Source organism: Schistocerca cancellata, chromosome 8 (assembly GCF_023864275.1).
Source record: "Schistocerca cancellata isolate TAMUIC-IGC-003103 chromosome 8, iqSchCanc2.1, whole genome shotgun sequence".
Classification (NCBI taxonomy): domain Eukaryota; kingdom Metazoa; phylum Arthropoda; class Insecta; order Orthoptera; family Acrididae; genus Schistocerca; species Schistocerca cancellata.
Window position 1 is genome coordinate 376,293,088 of NC_064633.1, and position 24,471 is coordinate 376,317,558.

The following is a 24,471-nucleotide window of genomic DNA, read 5'->3' on the forward strand; positions in this document are numbered from 1 at the left end:
AATGATGTCCTCGTTTTTTTTGTAAGTAAGATGCTAACAGCTGCTATTATGCTCTGGGGGCGGGGGCGTGGGCGGGGGCAGGGGCAGGGGGGGGGGGGGGAGAAAAGAAAAAACCACCACCACCATACTTTTCTTGATATATTTATTGACTCTGTTATCCATTGTGGCTGTAATGATATCTAGTTGCAAATCCCTGACACCGTTAAGGTCAGATCGGTTTCAGCCACGAGTTATACCAAATTACTTTTTTGTGCAACTAATTGCTCAAGACAGTTTTTGGAGAAAGCTGCCAGTCCACTTCAATAGCAGTGAATGCACAGGCATCCTAATCACTCAACAGGTTAAAGTCGCTCTGTTCCACTATTGCATGATTAGAATACTCTCCATGAAAGACTTTAGACTTCCTTTGAATGATTCCCCAACAACTGTTGCAGAATCAGGGCTGACCAATAAAAGCATCTGATGACATATCTGAGTGCACCTAAGTCACTATTTACAGAGTTCTGTGGCAGTCTTCTCATGGAATGTTGTTTTATCTTGGAGACTGTGATATGATCCCTTCTTTGTCATATGACCTGGATTCTGTGCGTTCAGTCTGAAAGGGATTCTGGGTTTTCCACAGCTTAAAAGGTACTTGAATTAGTCTGCAAGAATCTTATAGTTTCCCTTCATTTGAGGTTGCCAGATTACCACCATTTCAATGCAAGCACAATGATATACTTCCTGGCAGATTAAAAATGTGCAAGACCGGGACCTTTGACTCTCAGAGGCAGGTGCTCTAACATTGAGTTGTCCAGGCATAACTCACAACCCACACACACAACTTTACTTCTGCCAATACTTCTCTCTCCTACCTTCCAAACTTCGCAGAAGTCGTCCTGCATATCTTTGGGTCAGTTTTCTTCGATTCAGGAGCTAACAACACAGCAAACACTGTGAATTATATTGTATTACACAATTATTTGTTTGGTTATGACAACCTCAATTTTATTTTCAAAAATCACTGCTACTCTGCACCAGATGGTTTCAAAGTAACAGATGCAAACTAGACTCTGGACTGAAGGAATATAGTGTCCCAAAATTGTGTGGAGCTGACCTGTATTTTTCATGGGTTTATTTGGGTCTACATGAGACCACAGTGTGTCAAAACTCTGGCAGTTACAGCAACACATCAGATTCAGTAATTTGACACAGATACACTATCTACCTATATCCGAATCCCGCTCCAGCTACTGCCAGGTCTGGGTGCTGACAAGTCCTCTCCATTTGGCTCGGTCCTCCCACCACTTTTCTTCCTCCACTTGCTGCCAGGTCACACCTCTCCTTTCAACAGATATTCTCACTCCCATTTTCCACTGTGTTCTTGGGCGCCCTCTAGGTCTTTTCCCATCCATCTTTAGTTCTTCCATAATTTTGGAGAATCTCTGCCCATGCATCCTCTTAATATGCCCATACCATCTTAATCTCTTTCTTTCAATTTCTTCTCTCATAGTTTCTTGTTTGAGGTCCTTTCTAATGTCTACATTCCTTACTCTGTCCATTCTTGTTTTTCCCTTAACTGCTCTGAGGAATTTCATTTCCCCTGCTTGCAGTCTGTTCCAGTCCCTTTCTGTCATTGTCCATGTTTCTCCACCATAGGTGACAATAAGGATGTAATAATTCTTATACATAAGGAGTTTTGCTCTTTCTGAAACTTCATTATTCCAAATCAGATGTTTTATTGTTTGGTAGAAATTGCCTCCTTTCTGTAACCTCCTATTAATTTCGTTAGTTATTCTTCCATCCCTAGACATTTCACTCCCTAAATAAGTGAAACTTTCTATCACTTTGAGGGGTTCTCCATTCAAGGTACTATTTCCGTTGATTCCTTTCTCTCTTCCAAATACCATTACTTCACTCTTATCTTTATTCATTTTTAATCCATACCTTTTCATTATTTCCTTCCATGCATCAAGCTGTAACTGTACAGATACACTAGGTGATCAAAAGTATCTGAACACCCCGAAAAACATACGTTTTTCATATTAGGTGCATTGTGCTGACACCTACTGCCAGGTACTCCATATCAGTGACTTTAGTAATCATTAGATATCATGAGAGAGCAGAATGGGGCACTCTGCAGAACTCACATACTTCGAACGTGGTCAGGTGAATGGGTGTCACCTGTGTCATAAGTCTGTAGTCGAGATTTCCACACTCCTAAACATACCTAGGTCCATTGTTTCCAATGTGATATTGAAGCGGAAACGTGAAGGGACGCATACAGCACAAAAGCATACAAGTCAACCTCATCTGTTGACTGACAGAGACTGCCGACAGTTGAAGAGGGTTGTAATGTTTAATAGGCAGACATCTATCCAGACCATCACACAGGAATTCCAAACTGCATCAGGATCCCCTGCAAGTATTATGACAGATAAGCAGGAGGTGAGAAAACTTGGATTTCGTGGTCCAACGGCTGCTCATAAATCGCACATCACACTGGGAACTCTCTCGCTTGGTGTAAGGAGCTTAACATTGGACGATGAATGGTGGAAAAATGTGTGGAGTGACGAATCACTTACACAATGTGGCGATCAGATGACAGGGTGTGGGTATGGCAAATGCCCGGTGAACGTCATCTGCCAGAATGTGTAGTTCCAACTGTAAAATTTGGAGGCGGTGGTGTTTTCATGGAGGGGGCTTCCATCCCTTGTTGTTTTGCGTGGCACTATCACAGCATAGGCCTATATTGATATTTTAAGCACTTTCTTGCTTCCCACTGTTGAAGAGCCACTCGGGGATGACAATTGCAGCTTTCAACACGATCGAGCATCTGTTCATAATGCATGGCCTGTGGCAGTGTGGTTACACAACAATAACATCCCTGTAATGGACTGGCCTGCACAGTCCTGACCTGAATCCCATAGTACACCTTTGGGATGTTTTGGAACACCGACTTCCTGCCAGGCCTCACTGACTGACATTGATACCTCTCCTCAGTGCACTCTGTGAAGAATGGGCTGCCATTCCCCCAAGAAACCTCCCAGCACCTGACTGCACATATGACTGCAAGAGTGGAAGCTATGACTGGTACAAAGGCAAAGGGTGGACCAACGCCATACTGAATTCCAGCATTACTGACGGAGGGCGCCACGAACCTGTAAGTCATTTTAAGCCAGTTGTCTGGATACTTTTGATCACATAGTGTAGATCCTACTTTAATGTATTCAGTTAATGTCATAGCACAAAGGTATATAAGAATGAAAGTTGCTGTTTCTACCCTAGCTATCTGTTTACTATCTTCATGATGATGTCTGTGACAGCTCCTTTCCACACCCCTTTCATCCTGATATTGACATGATCATTGGATGCTTCAACACACCTCCCAAAATTAAAAGTGTTCTGCAGTGCTGCTACATAGGATAGTCCATGATACATTTTAATAAATAGCATTATTAAATATATTTAATACATAGGGGTGAGAATGATATAGTCCAAAGCCACACTTTCCTCAAAATGTCGTTTTTTGTGTTAGTTCAACTTCTATTCAACAAGGGAAGCTACAGCAAAAATATTTTAACTTTTGCTCGCTAGATGACAGAGCAGTCCACACTTGTTGTTCTCATACAGTGAGGAACTAGTCTTTTTCCCAAAGCCATAGTAAAATGGCCCTTGCAAAGAAGAGTTTATTTCCAAGTGTGGCTGGAAGAGAAGATTCTGACAAAGAAATGGCTAGTTCTGATGAAGCTTATTCATCCAGTGGAAGCAGTTATTGTCCCTCTAATGAATATTTATCCAAAAATGACATGGTCAAAAATACAAATACTTTTAAACAACAAAAACGAGGCTTAGATTTATATCATACTACAACGTTATTGTGTAATTCTATTATTCACATGCTAATTAAAATACATATTTGCATATAACAGACAAATTATACTTCTACTAAGAACTGTATTACTGGCAATGATTTTAATATTGTAAGGCTCTAGGTATAATATATTAATGTGTGTTATATATATTAAGGTGGCTTTGGTCTCTCTTATTCTGAAAATTTTGTCTGATGTGCGATGCAGAAGAATGCAAAAGGTTTTCAGCAGTATCACCTGCTAAAGCACCTAAAGGCAGAAAAAAAAGGAAGGCATATGAACAATAGGAAAAGGGTAAAATGTAAACATTGGTCAGTCAGGCAGAAATACAGCATCTACGCTGGCTGAACTTGGACACAGCTGAAGGTTGCAGAATTCTGACTCCGCATTTGCAGAGCATGTACTGAGTGAGGGTCACAACCACCAGCCAGTGTCCCATGTACTTCACTTAGCAAATAAAGGCCATAACCTCAACCTGCTGGAAATTAACAAACATATAGCTCACAGTCCAGATCTAAACCTAAATGACCAGACACAGCTCAACACTTCCCCTCTCCTAAATGTCATATAATCATCTGTTGTTCATTACTTCCCACACTGACTGTTCCTACGTATTCCCATTTTCCTGTATTCATTAAGTTCTTTTGTTTTATTGAAGTTGTCTATGTATTCCATATATAATGTAGTTTCAATTGTTAAGGCTTTCTTTTTACATGTACTTGTATTACTGTCTATGTTTAACACCTCTTGTAGTTGTCTCATCAAATATTGTTTGTCTTTTACATGGTTCATTTATTTAATGCAAACTATTACATAGCCACAGTTTTGAATATAATGTTAATGTTAATAGGCAGTACCACCACACTCTCAAAGATTGCATTATGTTCCCTCAAACTCCTCCATTTTCCTGCATTTATTTATTTACTTCTGTTTATCTCATTGATACTGTTTAAGTTCATTATGTATTCTGTAGTTACATTGATAGGTGTTTCTTCTTTTTATTGGGTTTGCGTATCACTCTCCATGTTTTATACTTCCTGATGTAGCCTTGTCAAGTACTAATTTTATTTTATTTTATTAGTTTAGTTTATTAATAGAAACTTATGTAGACATGTTGTTCCTATTTTGTGTTAAAGTTTTTCCTGTCTACTCCTTTTTTATTTATTTACTGTTCAATTCTTTACTTTTTCATTGCATTACCACCAAACTGTCAACGGTGTTACTGTACATTTCTGCTTCAGTCTAGACATATTATTTCTCTTCCAATGTTGTTTACAAACATTGCAACTTCTCTGATGATAATACTCAGTAAATGTCTGAAGATGGCCTTGTAAGCCAAAAACCGGTTAACACAATAAAAATTAATATTGTAGAACAAAAGCAAACTGGTGCTTTTCATTTATTATAATATTGTTCTACCAAGAACTAACGGAAGATTCTGTTAACATGATAAAATGTAAATGTTGCAGAAATTCTGGCAGAGAGTACATATCTGATAAAACAGGACAAAATTATTGGTGCTAAAATTATTGGCACTGGAATTACATGTAAAAACATGTGTCGAAGCAAAATTAATGAATGCATGGAGCAGATATTCCATTCTTCCTGGGATATGGGAGACTTCATTGTCAAAATAAATACTTTCTGAGTAATATTAAGATGGAATAATTGCAAACAATGTAATTATGAGTAATGAAAATCAGGAATTAGATTTTCATATGATGTACTGTTTATACTTCAAATTATTATTTTGAATGATCCACATAATTTATTCTGGTACACAAAGAAAATGAAATGCACTGTTTCGTGGCAAAAGGTTACTTTTCTGTAACAGGTTAAGGTTAATGGCTGTAATATTTTGATATGCAGCGAGGCATTTTTAAATGTGCATGGGCTCCAGAACAATTGAAGACATCTTAGGAACTTACAAAAATGCTTGTGTGATGGTCACTGCACTTCTCGCAAAGACGGAAGAGGTACCTAAAGATTAAACTGACATTGCTTCCCAGAAAATCCATAATTATGTTGTATTAAGTATCATATTAAATCAAATATTCACTAAACTTCTCTGATCTGGGCATTTAACTTTAAAATGAACTTTTCTTCTTTTCTAGAAGAAATGGGGAACCTGAAGCAGTTCAGACATTTAAAAACTTCATAAATAATATAACTAAGTTTGCAGTCATTACAGCTGCTCACAGAATTCTAATAAAGTGTACTTAGATCATGACATGTCAATCTCTTCATTATATCAAGAACATTATTTGAAATATTGTGAAGGAAATAATGCACCATATGCAAAAATCAAAATTCTGAGATTTTTCAATAACAATTTTAACAGTGGTTTTAAACTGCCTCATTCGGACACATCACGTATGTGATGTATTTCAGATTCGAACCGAAAATTCACAGTTGACCAACTCTGAAAATATGATTACAAGGAGGTTGAAAACTGAAAGGGACCCACATCGCATCAATGCATCTGCAGTATTTTTACTATTATACAGGTTACCAAGTTAGCCAGAGAAAATCCTGATAAACACATTACAATGGCCTCTGATCTACAACAAACCTTCCCAACACTGTGACTAATGTCCATGCCTGCATTCTATAAGAGGAAATTATGGATGTATAATTTAGGTATTCATGATTGTGGGCCTGGAAAGGGACATATTTTTGTGTGGCGGAAGATGATGCAAAGAGTCGATCTGATGAGACAGGAAACTGTCTGATAAAATATCTAGAAATAGATCTGTCTTAAGCTACCATTCTTCACATCCTTAGTGATAACTGCAGAGACCAAGGCACAAACTGGGCAATTGTGGCTCTAGAGAGATCACTAGTGTAACCAGGAAAATTTAAGACCATTGAACATTGGTTTCCACATGTTGGGCACACATGACTGCCCTATGACCGAGTTTTCGATCAAATTGAGAGGCGTGTTAAGAACAGAAACCCACAGAGTACACCCGTGGTGGTTGGATTACAGTCGTTAAAGATTACTGCAAAAAGAAGCCATTTTCAGTAGTTAAAATAAAGCAAGCAGGCTTTATAGATCTTACACATTTGCAGATAAATATTGAAAAGAAGGAATGACATCATGGTGTATCTCAGTTCCAATTTTCAGAAACAACAGCTTTTCATTTTGGTGAAGGAATGCCATGACGTTTAAAAGTGAAGTATCAATGCAATGAATTTGAAGAATTCAGAACTGTAAATATCACTAAAAATGATGAGCACATCAGGAGCTTAACCTATTCCAGCTATCAAGGAAATACTTAAAATCCTTTCCAATTTGCAAGAAAGAACAAAGATGTTTCAAAGGGAGACTTCAACAAACAAAGGAAGAAAATGACACAGAAGTAACAGATACTGGTTATATTGTTTGAAAAATGTTGCTGTCACTTTTATTCTACGTAATGTTATATGTTGGTGGTCACGGTTTTGTAAACCTTCTCTTCTTGTAGTGCGAGACAGATCAAAGCCCAATGTTGTCACCCAGCAATAACATTTTTTTTTTATTAATATGTAATTTTTTTCACAAAATAACAGTGCACACAGGTATATTAAGACACTGGAGAAATAAACAACTTGTGTTGGGTACCCAGAAAAACTGGCATGTGATTTATTGATACCAACTTTCAAAATGCTCTCCTGACAAATTTATATTCTGTGGCTTTAGATTATATCATTTTCACCCCTTCAATTGTTTTAATTAAAGGGTTCTATGTTGCAGTGTATGCTGGATTTTTGATCCACAGAAAGGCCCTCTAAACCTTTTGGAAGGCAGAGTAAGGACACTTTTTGAAAGGATCTAGCACATTTCTCGGTGATCCTGACATCTTGAAGCACTAATGCTAATATTAGCTTAAACATTTGAACGAAACTGTTCTGGAGGGCAACTATCTTCTAATAAGTTGTATGTTAGTCCTCACAAGTGGACCACAATCTACATAAGTAATTTTCTTTCTGTTTATATATGTACTTATATTGATTAGTAAGTTCAAGGTGTTTTCCAAGCACCAGTGGAAATTACATCAAATGAGATGTGCGTACCTGAGCAAGCTTAATACAACGAGGATGCAGCACATATACCACAATCAACCATTTTTGCCATGCCAAATACTCACCTTACTGACACACAGCTCAGCTTTAATAATATTTCTACCATGCTTGTGATCTAGATAGTCAAGATAACGACTCTATACAACTAACAGTGGCCACACTGCTAGACACAAAGTGAAGAATTATAGGACCATCGGGCAACTTCAATTTGCGTGCCCCAACCTAGAGCCGCGTCACCCCACACCTGGGTGCCATGTCTGAAGATCATTACAGTTTTCCAGTCACAGTCTTCATTTGATAAAGTAAAAAATGTACATGGCAAAGAATATGTAAATTCAATATGTTCTTCATGTGGACAGTCACAGCTGAACGATATCAAATATTGGAGAAACAGGTTCACAAACACCTCCGCCCCCTCCCCCCTTCCACAACTCCTTCCTTCACGTTTCAAAAAGCAAAAAGCCTCCTCCTCCTCCTTCCTGCTCCACTGAAAAAAACCACAAAACATTAATATTTTGCCACTCCATTTACTGTCTTCTGTCCCCATACTATTCAAAGTAGTACAATAAATGCTTTCACAACTTAACAACTGGATGCCCATGTCTTGGAAGCACTACCATTATATTCCAGGCAAGTATCTTTCCAAGGACACAGGTAATTGTCAACACCACAATGTTCACACTTAAGGGTCTGCAGATTTTGCTTTCAGTGTAACTTACAATTGATGAGCATGTGTTTCTAAGCATGAAAAATGGCACACTGAGTCAAGCTATCATGGCCACAAATAAAAGTAGTGATTGTTAAACTCAAACAATGGAAAATCTGGGATGGACTAACAATATTATGAAAAGGGCAATTTGCTACCCACCATATAGAGGAGATGTTGGGTTGTGGACAGGAACAAGAAAAAGACTGTTAAACATTTGAGCTTTCAGCCTAAAGGCTTTCTTCTAAAGTGAAACAAACACACACACACACACACACACACACACACACACACACACACACACACACGACTGCTGACTGGTCAATGAGGGCAGACTGCAAACAACTGTGCCTGATGGGAGATGCAATCTGTGAGGGGTGGGGGTAAGGATGGGGCTGGGGGGGGGGGGGGGGGATGGATAGCTGGGTATGAGTGGGTGAAGGTGTAGTGCTGCTTGCGGGAGCATAGAAGTACATCTACATCCTGCAGGTCACTATGAAGTTCAAGGCAGTAGGGTATGTTCCATTGTACCAGTTATAAGGGTTTCTTCCAATCCATTCATGTAGGGAGCGAGGGAAGAATGACTGTTTGAATGCCTCTGTGTATCCTGTAATTACTCTAATCTTATCCTCACGATCCCTATGGGAGCGATACATAGGGGGATGTTGTATATTCCTAACGTCATCTTCAAATCCAGTTCTTGAAACTTTGTTAGTAGACTTTCTCGGGATAGTTCATATCTATCTTCAACGGTCTGCCAGTTCAGTTTCTTTGGTAACTCTGTGACACTTTCTAATGGAGCAAACAAACCTGTGACCATTCATACTGCCCTTCTCTGTACATGTTCCTTGCACTTCTCCAGTATTCTCCCAATAAACCACAGTTTAACACCTGCTTTCCCACAACTGAACCTATGTGATCATTCCATTTTATATCCATGCAAAGTGTTACGACGAGGTATTTATATGAACTGGCTGATTCCAACTGACTCATTGATATTACAGTCGTATGACATTACAGTTTTTCATTTTGTGAAGTGCACAATTTTACATTTCTGAACATTTAAAGCAAGTTCCCAATCTCTACATCACTTTGAAATCTTATCAAGAACTGACTGAATATTTATGCAGCTTTGTTCAGACACCATTTGTTGTAGATAACAGCATCATCTGCAAAATGTATGACGTTACTTTTAATTTGTCTGCAAGGCATTAAATACAACATGAAAAGCAAAGGTCCCAACATGGTGTGGACAGGGTAGGGCTGTAAGGTGCAGTCGGGAGATTTTAGGGGGTTTGGCGGCGTGGAGGTAGGAAAGACACAGAGTAGAGGGGAAAAAAAATGACTAGTGGGTCTGTTGGTGGAAAAGAAGGTTGTGAAGTGCTGGAGTGGGAGCACAGAATGGGATAGGTGAGTGAAGGTCAGGGACTAGCCAGTACCCATGGGGCTAGTGAAGGCTGAGACCAGGGGGCTTATGGGAAGGAAGGATCCCGATGGTGCAGACTGTGAAGCAATTGTTGAAGTGAAGCACACTGTGTACGACATTCAGCAACTGGGTGAAGCGTGTTTTTTGGCCACAGTTTGTTGGTGGCCACTCATACAGACAGACATCTTGGCTGTCATGCCTATGTAAAGCGCAGCACTCTATTCCACCAACGCATCCACTAGTCTTTTTCCCCTTCTCTATATCTCCTCTAAGCACCCGCCCCCTCCCTTCCTTCCCTTCAAATCTCCCAACTACACAAAGCAATCCTACCATATCCCCACCAAGTCCCTGCATGCTCCCACAAACAGCACTACACCCTCCCTCTTTCTGCCCCAGCAGTGAATGTGATTTCTAATTTAGAAGAAGGCCTTTTTGCAGAAAGCTCAAATGTATAGCACTCTTTTCATTGATGCTGTCTGTGACTCAACTTCTCCTCCTTGAAGATAATGATGAAGAATGAAGAAGATGAAGATACTCGCATCCACAGCACACCATAAGCTCCCATGTATCCCCTGGGTGGTGCTAGAGTATCAGAGCTGGCAGCCAGACTTATCTACTACAGATCTCCAGGCTTAAACATGAACACGAAAGTTGCCATATGCTAAATAAAATAATCCTCCATATGGTGAGGAGCAATCTTGCCTTTTCATAATAGTGATTGTTGCTTATTCTTTAATGTTAGAAGCCATGGCTCCCATGAAAACTATAATCACTGTACAAACTCACTGGTTCTATCACCCATCAGTCTTAGGATTTTTATTAATCACTTTTAACTTTTTCCACCTCTGACAATGTTTGATGTGAAAAATAATGACTTACACCATTGTTCAAAATCCACATTGAATTGTAGGTCTCCCAGTAACTGGCTGGACAAGTCAGTTCAAAGGTCAGAAGAAGGCAGCAATAAACTACCTTACAATAGGACCATCCCTAGTAAAACACAGTGGTATTCAAATCAACTGTCATACTGGTGCCAGCTTTTCCCTCATATATGGATCAGTTTTTAAAGGGTAATCATATTACATGGACTGGTACCATTCATGTCGCAATGTTCATATCATGCAAATCATAACATAGTGTTTTTTATGGGAAAAATCTTTAAGTGAAGACCCTTCCCTGTTTACAAAGAAGTTAAAGCATGAAATAGTCTTGAACTTGGCCATTTTCACTGACAATGTTGCACAATAATATGAAGCTGTGACAATCATGCTACAAACAAATAAGCCCTTAGCTGCTGTGCCCCCAGAGCATATATGGCTACCTCTTTTGAAAAATGTGCTCAATACATGTGACAGAATTGCTTCTCTTTAGTTCATTTTTGTTAATGAGACTGTCATTGCAATATGACCCATACCCCACCAGATATCTCAATAAGTCAAGAAAAAATTTGGTCTTACTGTATGACAAAAAAATGTACTGGGGGAATTCAATGGTAGTCTAAATTACAGATGCAAGACATGTCACTTTTGTGTTGGATATCATCACTGCAGTACGCAAGTGTTTGTTCACCTGAAAAGCAAAATCTTGCCATGTTAATTTTTGTTTTATGTTAAAAGAAAATAATGTATGGAATTACTTGGTATTTTGTTGGTACCATAGTATTATTTAATGTTAAATAATTTTTCTTGATTAGCCTTTACGTGTTAAATGCTTTCCGCTGTTATGGTCAGTTAATTATGCTTTTACATTTCTTGCCTTATGAAAAGGTGCACCACTGTTAATGTTCTACCATTTTGAATTTACATGGTAGAGTGATAAAAGCTTTCACATAGACATTAATAGAAGTCATACCCTCTGTAGGGGAGTGGAAAGTCAGTGAGCGAATCTGTGGCACTATAATGCACCTAACCTGCATACAGAACTCTGATCATCCTGGATGTTGTCTCGATGAAAACTATAATCTGCTTCCAGGGATTTTACAACTTTATCAACTGGTCCATACCATGAAACAACTGTGACTCATCCATCTAAATCTAGTCATCTGTAGACCAACTAGTAACCTGGCAACTAATAAGTAGTTATTTGTCCTGCTGGATACATCTTCAGCAGCTCATACATTCAACTGTCAGTTGCTTCAGGCAGTTTTTAACATTTATTACTGTCAATTATGACAGTGCAAACATTTATCCAGAAGCATCATGCATGTTTTACACTTACAAAACTTACTTTTACAGAATCATGAGTTGCAACTGTTTGAGAAGCATAAGACAATGAACAGTCCAACTACATGTTACTTAATCACCACTTTAAGGTCCTTGAGAAATGGAAAAACTGACAAAAAAGTGAAAACTTTATTATAGGGATTTGAAGCTTTCGTGTGAGACAATTGATTGCAGAAGGAAAACTCACTCAAGAAAACTTCCTCCTCATAAGTGAGTAGCTTTCATTCTGGACTCTGCGTGACCTACCCTTGTTTTTTAACCTTCCCCAATCTGCTCCTCTCTTCTCCCAGAGAAAGGACTATTAATTCTGAAACTTGGGATAGTGTATGTACTTTTGTGTGTGTCTATTGGCAAAACTGAAATTTCACCTCCTGCACCAAGTATTGGCCATTATTTTATAGCATTCAGATAAGATGCAGATCAATCCAGAAATCATAAAAGACTGAAAAATACCCCAGAAATATATGTGAGAACACCTACATACGAATTTTTCAAATAGTGATAACTGATGCACTAGGCTTTAACAATAAAACTCCTATACAGTACCTTTTAGGTGTCTGATAACCTCCTAAACTTGCACTTTAAAAAATCATGTACAGATAAAACTGTAAATACTCATTACATAATGCCATATACACTTAAGTCTTTACAATCAGCTTAATCAAAAATCAATGGCTTGTTGTGCAGTAGGCATATACACTTACTGTAAACATGCATAGTAAGAGTACAATTTCCCAGATGACAAGGCATTGATAACCTAAGCTGCTGACTGTACATGGCAGAATGTGTGAACACAACTTTTTTTGTTTTATATTACTGTCTTGCTTGTGGGTCTAACTATCACCATCTTTTGTTTTCAAATACCCAACAGTTAGATAAAATCAACATGTTAATGTAACTGAAACACTTGGCCTTTTTCTTTTCTACTGTCAAAAGTAAAAACTCATTTTGAAAGAATAATTCACACACCAGCAAGAAAAGTGATAAGTCAAAAAATCGTATTATTAGCTTAGGTCACTGAAAAATATGTGTGAAGTGCATAACGCGCATGAAAAGTATAACACAATGTACTGCCAACAGTACTTACTTGAAATTTAAAGGAGGCTTATAATATTTCAATATAGGTCTTACATAATTATTTCTTTGAGTTTTCTGAAGAGTTGCATTTTTGAGATTAGTCACTGTTCTTGCCACAGTTCGATATGTCATGAACCAAACTATCATTTGCTAGTTAAGTATTCCAATTAAAGAAGTTACACATTTATTATATATTTACACTGCCACAACATGTACATGTACAGTACTAATTTAAAATGTATCTTCTTAATACATTTATGACCAATTCTTCAGATTGTAACGTCGAACTGCATCTCCATATGAGGAATGAGCATAATATTCTTGGTACATTGGGTCCACTAAAGTGTCTTTTGGAAGAGTTTTATATACCGGCTCTCCATAGTATGTACCAACTTCCCAGCCTTCTACTTTAGACATGAGACTAGCTTCTTCATCTCTGTTACGTCGGAGTTGTTTCAAGTATCTGAAATGTAAAAGCTTAATTGTTGACGAGTCTTAGAAAACAACAAAACACCATTTACTACCAACTAAATAAGCATAATTTCTTAATGCATAAATTTTAATTCTGTCTTCCTCACATGTTTTTCAATGTTGCACAGAGTTTATTTCCAGTGCACAAATTTTAAAAGCTGTTGGGATCAAATAAATAGCAGTTATGAGAGAAAAGTAGTAGGCTGCAGAGGGTGGAATTTTCTTACACGGATCTGCAGCCAGGAAAGCTCACTCCTGTACTCACCCAACCAGAAATTCTATTGTGCCACTGTCCTGACCAATACCCCCTATATTTAACTTCAAGCCACTCTTATCTTTCCTAATTCCTAACCCTACCAGCATTATTGATATGCATTTTCCTGATCACAACTTGCTTCTAAGTAGTCAGACATTAGTCTGGCCTCTCCACAGATACCCTTCTGATACAACTGCACCTATGGCTCAGAAATCTACAACTGATACAGAGAACCCCCCCCCCCCTCTCAGCAAGTTTGTTTGTGTGTGTGTGTGTGTGTGTGTGTGTGTGTGTGTGTGTGTGTGTGTGTGTGTGTGTTTTAATTATTTACAAATCTTACATAATGAGACTACAAAATCACTCTTTCTAGTACAATGTAAGTGTCAACAGAACTCTCTGTAAGAAACTGAATACATTTCATTTTATTTCAGTTGAGAATTGGCCTATTAGAAGTGAACTAAAGCTTGATTTTCTTGCAAGGTGTTACATTATTCAATTTATGGCTTGAAAATGGAGCAGTTAAGATTCTATCTGTGGGCATATCCAGTGGGGGAGGGAAGAGAAGCTCCCTCTCCCCTGAAAAAAAGTCAAACTGAAGTCGCATCCTGCTACACCCCGAATACAAACTTATCAATTCAACACCTGTTTGAAGAGAGGTAGGACATGTAGTGAACGCTGATTAGTAGCATGTGTACCCAGAAACAGTTGTCATGAAATTTCTGAACTATTTCACCCCCTCCAAGTTCAGATCCTGGGCGCACTCTTGATTTTATCAATATAAAAGGCATCTGGTACAGTTAACAAATGGCTCTGAGCACTATGGGACTCAACATCTTAGGTCATAAGTCCCCAATAGTTAACAAGTCCATCTGTATCAAGATACATGGCATCAATCTTGGTCTCACTATCAGTAACATTAGCGTCTCACAAATAAAGGATATTCACCACAGTCTGGGATGTGCGTTCACTCTTAAACTCATGTTGTTCCCTTCCCTAATAAAAGCCATCATACATACACTCAACACATTCCATAATTCTGCAACTTCCATTGTCTTTAAGATTTTGTTATGTATCGCTAACTGATATGTTTGATGTTGATAGTGGTATCAGTCTGCACTGCACACACTGACATCACATGAGAGGACAAGGAAGGTAATAGTGCTATCAGAAGTAAGGTGGCTTGCAGAGTATAGATGTAGATTACACCCATAAGAAAGGATGAAGTGTGGCAGGCAAGTACAAATATTTGATGGTTTGAACATCACTCAGTTTCACTTTAGCACTGACAGTGCTGCTAAATAGATACGTAATAGGACTAAATTCAGTAAGTTAATATTCTACATCACACAGAGTGGCAAAACGAAACTGCAACATCCTGGCGAGAGATGATGTTCATTTAAATAAAGCAAGGAGCTAGGGAAGAAGAATAGAGTACATTTTCTTCAGTACAAGTGAACACACCTCATCAATCACATTTGCAAATTGTACAGTAGTAACTTCAGATTGGAAAATTGGTGCATATCCACCTCAACATCATGTCAGAAACAAACCTGCAGGTTGGAAACAGTAACAAGGATGTTATACTGCTGCAATAGTCACTCCCAAAACACTATAAATCTTGCTGCCACATCACAACAAACCAGTTGCTGTCAACCTTTTATAAATAAATAGACTTCCACATTAATAGTATATTAACCCTACTTTACAATGGATTTTTGTTAAACAGTGATTCACAATGGCTTTTGTTATCCAAACCATTTTTGTAAGATAGTTCAGTCACAAACAAAGTCCTACACGTCACTGCAGCTGGTTGGTTAGCAGATGGTTAGGGCACTAAACAGCAAAGTCAACAGTCCCTCAGTCCAGGGGTATGTCATCTGGAGTTAGTGATGTCCACCAGGAGCATGAAGGAGCAATAAAATCAAGGCAGTCAAGATACTACTGATGCCTGGACTGAGAAATAATTAATGGAAAAATATATGGGTTGGGCCAGTACTTACATGACAGCAGACGAGGAGTGCCCCAGAGCTCATCTGTGGCAAGAGAAACCCCACCCGCATCTCAGCCCCAAGGGTGAAGACAACAATAGAGTAAAGAATACCTCCTAGTTGGGAGATTCACAACAACAAAAGTGAGAAGGCTGAAATGTAATGGACATCAGTTGGACCCATCAATTTAAAAAGTGACATAAATAAGTAACACAGCAGGAAGGTATCCCAACAACTCCGCATGTGACAGGAGCCATCCCACCCACAGCTCTCTGACCCCTGAGTCTTTCACCATGCAGCACTAATCTCCTTGATAGGCCAGAGTTTATTAGAGGGGCAGTAGCCCACCATATGCTGTTCCATATCTGAGTGAGTGTCCCAGGACTAATCTGTGGCAAGAGAAACCCCAAATCTACGCCAGGGATTCTCAAAGCTAATTTGGGATGAGAAATTGCTTCTCTAGACAAATGGTCTGCTTGTTGATTCCCTGAGGTACCCAAGTGACATAGGACACACAGAAAAACAACCAAACACGCAGTCCACCTAAGGTACGTGAGACAAATTTATGAAAAGGACAGTTGCTACTAACGATACAGTGGACATGCCAAGTCACAGATATGCAAAACAAAAAGACTGTCACACATGAGTGTGGCTTCAGCTGTGTGTGTGTGTGTGTGTGTGTTTTTTCAACAAAGGCCCTGTTGCCCAGAAGCTCATTTTGTGACAGTCGTTTTGTTGCACCTATCTGCAACTCGAAATCTCCACGTTATGGTGAAACGCAACTATCCTTTACATAATATGGTTACATTCAATCCTGGATTTTCCACTGTTTGATAACATCAGAGAGAAAGTGATGAATGGCAGATATCACAGGGCAACAATTGTAACAGTGATTAAGGCCTGGAAATTGCTCACTGAGTCCCTGCAAATTAAAATGCAATCCAGGGAAGTTTGTTTAGTTAAATGTAGATCTATGTTAATGGCTACAAGCTCCGCTGTGAAAACACTACATGCTCCCGGCAATGAATGTTGTTCCTGACTGGCAGGAGATTTAAGAGCATGCTCCTCCCATTCAGGTTTTAGAGCCATTAGTGTAAATGATGGCAGCACTCTTATACTCTCTGAGAACTGAAAGGAAAAAATACTGACAGGTCTTGGGAGCAACTGAAACTTTAGGACCTTGGAATAGACCAGTCTTAACGCACAGCCTGGGTACCAATCAAAGTGATGTGTGCAGGAAAGCATTCTCAGAAGGTTATGCAGACATCCTGACAGAGGGTTGTGAGATGCATATGCATTCCAAGTGGTAAGGAGGCGAACACGTAGGTGAGTTTAATCGGTCATTGGGTTTCTGCATGGCTTTAGGATTGGAAAGTAACGCAAATTAAATCAGGGCCTGGAGCCTTACAGTGAGATGAGGCAAGAGCCTGAAGCAGTTCCCAGTCAGTGAAAGGTTCATTATATAATTCAGCTTGGCAATGGTGAAATTTAGGGGAGGATACTTTCAACTTATAATTTCTGTGTTAGAAATGTAACTAGGTAAGAACAGGCTATCAATGCTGCCACAAAGTGTGCAGCAAGGTGTTAAGCAAGAACTGACGTACCGGTATGGAGACCACACTGAAGTATGAAACCTAGAACAGTTGTTGATCTTTGGCAGCCAGGAAGAGTACAGAACTTCTCTCACACCTGGGAGGAAGATGCATACGTTCTCAAGGACGACTCCCAGCCTTGCTTCTTGTCACATTTAATTAGATAGCAAGCCTTAGCAAGGAGTCACTTAAAAGTGAGGAGGGTGGGCTGTGAAGAATGCTGCTCGAGACATTACAGGACCCTACAATGACCCATATATCCATTGCAATGTCTTTGTTCCATCGTGGGACTGACTGGCGACAAAGTGCGCCTGTACAAAATGGAACAATTCCAGCAGTGTGGCTGATTACATTGGTCACATCTCCCAAAACCTCGTCATTGCACTCTAACAGAATGGGATGAAGGTGACAGCAAAGGTACACATCTGCCAGTTGCCTGCTCGAGGAGCCCACTGTGGTTACTTGTCCATTAGGTGGTGACAAGAAAGTGAGAAGATCACCACAAAATGGTCACTGTCACTAAGATCACTGTGGAGCGACAAAAGTAGCAAAGCCATGAGACTGGGAGAAGAGATCATATGGTCAATAGCTGAAAAGGTGCCATGAGAAGCATGGAAGTGGGTAGATGTACCTTCATTAAGAAGGTACAGATTGGTCAATAAGAAGGTTCCTAGCATATGAAGTGTAACTTCCTGACTGAGGGTGGAGTGCACTGAAATCTCCAAGTAGAAGAAAAGGGGTTGGGGTGGGGATTCAGAAGAGCCATTGGATTAAAGTGGTCATCTCAAGGGAAGTAAGTGCCCTGCCTGGACGTAAATAAAATGTTATAAAGGGTGGTCTACTTTGCACTTTTATCTCTATTGCTTCCAACATGGTACAGAGAGGAATCCACTCGCAGACTTCTGTGCAAACCAACATGAAGACCCCCCCCCCCCCCTTGCTCTCCCAGGGCCAGTACAAGAAAACAAAGGGAGTGCACTCTAATGAGGATAGGCGGAGCTCCTGGCAGAGAGTTATGAGATGCATTCCAACTGGTAATCCTACGAGAAGGCAGGTCTTAGGGAGTTGGTGCCCCTCATGTACAAAAAGAGTAGGGTATGTTTGATGATCACAAAACTGTCAAATAGCAAAGCATAGTTGAGCGAGAGTTCATAGCATGAGAACTGAAGATGTAACATTCTCGCTTCAGCAAGGAGACTTGTCAATGGGACTAGTCTGGTAGACGACAGCTGCCAGTCGAACTCCACAATGATAGAACGGGTCTACCAATTTCAGAGCTGAAGGCACCACCAAACCATAGACTTGGCAAGTGGGACTGGACCAGAACCCGGTAGATATGAAGGAGAATAGCGCAATCTGCAACCTGAGCTGTGGACACAGAAGCACAGAGTTAAGCCTTCACATGCAGTTAGTCTTTAGTTGACTAATATGGAGCAGCCAAGTCACATTCTTGTCAAACAGGAGTCGAAAAATGTTGGGACTGTGCAACAATATTGAAGAACTGTGTACCCAAGTTCTAGGTCAGGATGGATTGTGGTACAGCAACAGAAATGCATGACTCACGTCTTTGAGGGAGATATTTGGAAGTCATGGGAAATGGTGAAAGAGAAGCTTTCAGATGGCACCTTGGAGCTGATGTTCGCCCAAGGCTACACATTAGGAGCTATACCACCTACATCTATACACATACTTTGCAAGCCACCATACAGTGCACCTCCGAGTGTACCTTGTAACACTACTAGTTGTTTCCTTCATTGTTCTACCTGCAAATACAGCGAGTGAAAAGTAACTGTGTGTTTGCCTCTGTACAACTCCTAATTTATTTTGTCTTTGTGATCCTTATTCAAAATGTACGTTGGCAGTAGCAGAATAGTTCTGCAGTCAGCTTCAAATGCTGGTTCTCTACACTTTCTCAACATACAGCACGGAGGGGGGGGGGGGGGGGGGGTTCGACAGAGGTCACTGATGACGATGAGAAAGAGTGTAAAATCCAACACAAAGCTCTGAAGAAGCTATTCTCTTAAGACCCATGGGGATCTCAATGATGTACCAACTCTAACTCATAACAATCAGTGGTACAAAAAGTGACGAACAAAAGACAGTAGGGAACCTTAAAAGCCCCAGTAATAGAGAGTACGTAAAATGCGACGGTGCCTAGCTGTGTCACATGCTTTATGTGTGCACAAAAAAACCACTGCAATGACATGTTGGCGTTGAAGGACTGGGACAATGATACATCTTGCCACTGTGGAGGATAAGCATCTTCTAGCCAAAAACAATTGAAGACCCTGTGAGTAAATGGTGAATTACTGATTATGAACTGAAATTGAACCTAGGGGCATACTGTGTGATGAGTCAAGAGCCTGAAGCAGTTTGCCTCAGGGAAAAGTTCATTACATAATCCGGCATAATGAGGGTAAAGGATAAAGAGAGGTTTTTTACTTGTCTTTTGTGTGTTCAAAAGGTAGCCTGCTGAGAATAGGATGCTGTCACTGTCACAAAGTGCGTCCTGTGTTTAATTAGATAGTGAGCCTTAGCACAAAGTGCTTAAAAGTGATAAGGGTGGCCCGTGAAGATATTGCGGGGTACTTTGACGATTCTAAATGGCTGTTGAATATATTTGGCCCGCCAAGGCTACAGCCAATAGTGTCGTGTAGAAAGGGAAACAACAGTTTCAGTTGCACAGTTGATCACATTAGAGATGTCTCCCACAACCTCACCGATGCAGTTTGACATACAGAAGATGAAGTTGATAGCAGAGATATACAACTGCCAGTCAGCTCACTGAAGTGCCCATTGTCGTTACTGGTCTGTCGGGCAATGATGAAAAAGTGACAAAGTCAACCGGAAAGTGGTCACTATCACAAAGATTATTATGTAGTGGCCGATGTAGCTATATCACATGACTGGAGAAAGAAACTATATGGTAAATGGCTGAAAAGGTGACACGGAGGACACTGAAGTGGGTAGAAGTACCATCATTGAGGAGACAAAGATCACAATCTGAAAGAAGCTGGCCAATCAGAAGGTCCTTAACATATAAAATTGCACTTCCCCACAGTGGGTGGTGCACACCATAATCCTCACGTAGGAGACAGGAGATGGAGGGTTGTGTGTGTGGGTGGGGTTGGGGGGAGGAGATGCTCGATCATCCCAAGGTATGTAAGAGTCCCGCTTGAGGGTAAATAAATGTTACAAATGGTGATTGCTGCACACTTGCATTGTTGTTGTTTCAAATGTGGTAGAGACAAGAATTCACTCACTGTCGACATGTGTGTGAACCGGCATAAAGACCCCTCCAGGTTCTCTCTCTGAATGAATAAGTTTCTGACAGAATGCACAGTAGCCTTCAAGAGTTGGAGGAAGCTCGTCAATGAAATCTTGGAGATCAACAGATCGCAGACCAGAAGCAAATTAGTTGTAGTTTTGCGGGTGACATTAATATCCACTGCAGTTCTGGAGGGTGACAGTAATAGCCATTGTAGTTCCATTGTACTATCACATTAATGGTGTTCTGATTATGTGTGAGGGGCCAGGAGGACAGGTCATGCACCAACACCACTCGTCAATGGTGTGGTGGAACAACATTAACAAACATCGATTCAGAGCATTCTGATGTGGGGCAATATAGCACCTCTAGGGTCACTACAATTGGCAGTCGATCATATTGTGAAGCCTTATCCACAAGTGCATAGGAACTGCAGAGGAGCAGGCAGTCTGGGATCCAAAGTCTGTGGCTCCCTCTGCCACAGGCTATTTCTGGGTCACTGGCCTGGAGACTTCTGGGGAGATGGTTCCTGAAAGGTAGCCTTGTCACTGTCCAGGTGCGGGGAGTCGAGGTTCCCACAGATCCACAGGTCATGCTGCAGGAACTGAGTGAGGGAAGCCACCAGTTCCTGGATTTTACATTCTTTAATTAGGGTACAACACTGCAAGAATCATGGAAGGAGGTCATTTCTACAAGGCAGTACACATGATGAGTTTCTGCAAAGTGGCCAACCACAGCCTTCAGAAAATGGGTCATATATATACACCTTGAAGACATATGTCCAAAGCATTTCTTTTTAAAGCACCAAATAGAGGGTAGAAAATGGCTCTGAGCACTATGGGACTTAACATCTGAGGACATCAGTCCCCTAGAACTTAGAACTACTTAAACAAGATTAACCTAAGCACATCGCACACATCCATGCCCGAGGCAGGATTTGAACCTGCTACCGTAGCAGTCGCACGGTTCCGGACTGAAGCACCTAGAACCGCTTGGCCACAGTGGCCGGCTCAAGGGTAGAAATACAGCTTCACATCACAGCAGCAAACCTTGATTTTGACCTCTTCTGGAAGCAAATTCCCCTCAAAAATGAGGGTGAATACCTCAAGTGTCAATCTAGCTGCCTGGCAGGCTTCGGCGTATGAACTGGATCCCACATTTCTTCAAGTATTTGCATAGTTCCTTATCTGCCTGCAGTGTTAGGTCCTGCTGAAAAAATATATCTTGTACTATGTTTAGACTCTTACCGAGTGTTACAGGAGAGTAATGCTGAGTACTGGATAGGATACACTGTTTCAACTGAGATGGAACCACTTTCTAATTTTCTAAGGAAAGAGATTTCTCAAAATATGTTGTCAATATTCTCCACCAAGAAAACTGACTTCATAGAGAAAGGACCCTCTGACTGCAAACCAGGAACTGGGGGAAGTGTTTCTGTAAACCACTTGGTTTTGCTTTTCTCCCATGACATGGCCAAGGGAAAGAAGTTCCTACATTCATAAAGATCTGCACTGAAGAACTCTGTTCTGTCTGATGAGGGGCATTGTGACCACTGGCTGATTTACACGACCTACATATGGACATATCACATACAATCTCTGCTGTACTGCATTGCAAAGGTGAACCAATTTGCTACTAACCACATGGGCATAATATTCTGGCTCATCTGTGCATGTAACTGTGTCTGCTGCAAAAGTTTGAGTTTACCATTAATACTGTCCACAAGGTCATTAATATACAACATAAACAGAAAGGATCTCAACACACTTCAAGGAGGCATGCCCAAAGCCTCTCCATCCAAATCAAAACCTTTAGTTTTCATCACCAACAATACCTATTAGGATGCATAATCATTTAATTGCTTTATCCATAACACACTCCAATATTTCTCTCTGCCAGATGTTTTCTTCTAAATGTGTGTACATAAAAGGTCACAAATGTACTAGTTCTACTATGAAAATGTTCAAATGTGGAAAAATAATTGAGCTTGGCTCCAGTTATACTATAACAACACAACGAGTGAGACACTGTACATAACAGTGCAAACTAAGGTAATAGGGTCGGGCTTTTGGTGAGGTGCTATCTGTGTGAAGTCCAGGTTGAAGTGTGGCACTGCAAAGATTTTGGTCTGTGGGGTGCTCAACTGCAGGGTCATCAGTGCCTTACAAAGTCCCAAGTATTACGCAACCCAATTTTTGCACACAGTCCAGTCTAGCCACAGTCACAAATGATAACGACTAAATGATGAGGACAACACAAATACTCAGTCCCCGGGCAGAATGGTACTGTAATGAGTATCTGACTGTTAATTCCACTAATGTGGTCTTCACTCATTGTCAGCATATAGTCGATTAACTGCTAGTTATCACCAAATTAGTAGTGTTGAAATGAAGATGACAGAGTTAACTACTGAAAAGCATATGTTCTTGCAAACACCTTACACATTTTCTGGTCGTCATATACTGGGTATCATTGTGTTAATAGGGAACTATGATAACTTTGCCAATGGGTCTCAAAAACGCATCTCTGAGACTTCTAAAAAATTCCATTAAACAATAGACATTCACATTCAAAAAATTACACTCTCACACTCTCTCCTGACATATGAGTAAACAAAACCATAGTATGCCAAGTGTGCTTACCACAATAATACAACATAAAACTATATACTTATCGTTTACGATACAATACTAACTCTCTGTCCCTTTCGGCAAGCAACATTGGAAAAACTGCAAGTCGTCCACTTCTCATCTCGATCTCCTCACGACGAATAAGACGATAGTTCAAGTAGTATGCATACAATCCAGCGGCGGTTATTCCGAAGTATCCTAGTATCATAGTCGAACCTGGAAGTGTTTACGATATAAGTAACTGACTAATTATGCGAGGCCCACTGGCACACGATGAGCAGAGTTATGTACAGTGTCTCCAAATGTATATTATATAAACAGGAATGTCATAGCCAAGGAAACAACATGTCACATGCCTACAAGCTGATTTTATGGTACACTTAAGTAATTTCACAATACAAAATACATGACTTGGTCTCTTTATTACTACAATGTTTTTTCCCTTTTTTACAAATAAATGCACTATAATAGTTACCGCTAAAATATGTCTTGGCAGGTATCCTTGCGAACTTTATTGACTGATAGCCTCCTGGGGGAGGCATATCTTGTACTTTTGCAGTTGACATTTTGATTCACAATAAATACTGTTTTTTTCTATGCAATAGCGGTTACCTACACCACAAAACCTATCACCTCCACCTCCCGCAGCAGACGGCTTAACAAACTTAAAGATAGAGCATTTCCAAAGATAACATTTTTTTGTATCTCCGGTGCCCCTTCACACAAATGCGGCCGATTGAATCTATCTCCAGATACAAAAACAAATTAGATTGTAATCCAACTTAATGATTCATAGAGATGCAGTGTATTGCTAGAGGAAAATGTTTTACGTTGGGAACAAGTCAGGGAATACATCAAACATCTCAAACAACTATGCAGTAAATATTTGCACAAATTGTGTCTGTTAACGGCGAGCGAC

At 40.1% G+C, this 24,471-nt stretch overlaps 1 protein-coding gene across 1 annotated transcript; it reads right to left on the reverse strand.

The window, feature by feature from the left end:
* Positions 1–13,514: 13,514 nt before the first annotated feature.
* Positions 13,515–24,219, reverse strand: LOC126095100 (NADH dehydrogenase [ubiquinone] 1 alpha subcomplex subunit 13). The gene is made up of 3 exons (XM_049909804.1): positions 24,028–24,219; positions 23,618–23,768; positions 13,515–13,810 (listed from the first exon to the last, which is right to left on the reverse strand). The coding sequence occupies exons 1-3, from the start codon at positions 24,116–24,118 to the stop codon at positions 13,603–13,605; spliced, it is 450 nt and encodes a 149-aa protein (XP_049765761.1). The 5' UTR covers positions 24,119–24,219; the 3' UTR covers positions 13,515–13,602.
* Between the last annotated feature and the right edge of the window lie 252 nt (positions 24,220–24,471).

Bases quoted from the DNA above. Each gene is read 5' to 3' on its own strand.
- LOC126095100 (XM_049909804.1), bottom strand. From the start codon at position 24,118: ATGTCAACTGCAAAAGTACAAGATATGCCTCCCCCAGGAGGCTATCAG. The intron at 23,769-24,027 runs GTAACTATTATA...AAACACTTCCAG, and splicing joins TGCCAAGACATATTTTAGCG to GTTCGACTATGATACTAGGA. The intron at 13,811-23,617 runs GTTAGTATTGTA...TTTACATTTCAG, and splicing joins CTTGCCGAAAGGGACAGAGA to ATACTTGAAACAACTCCGAC.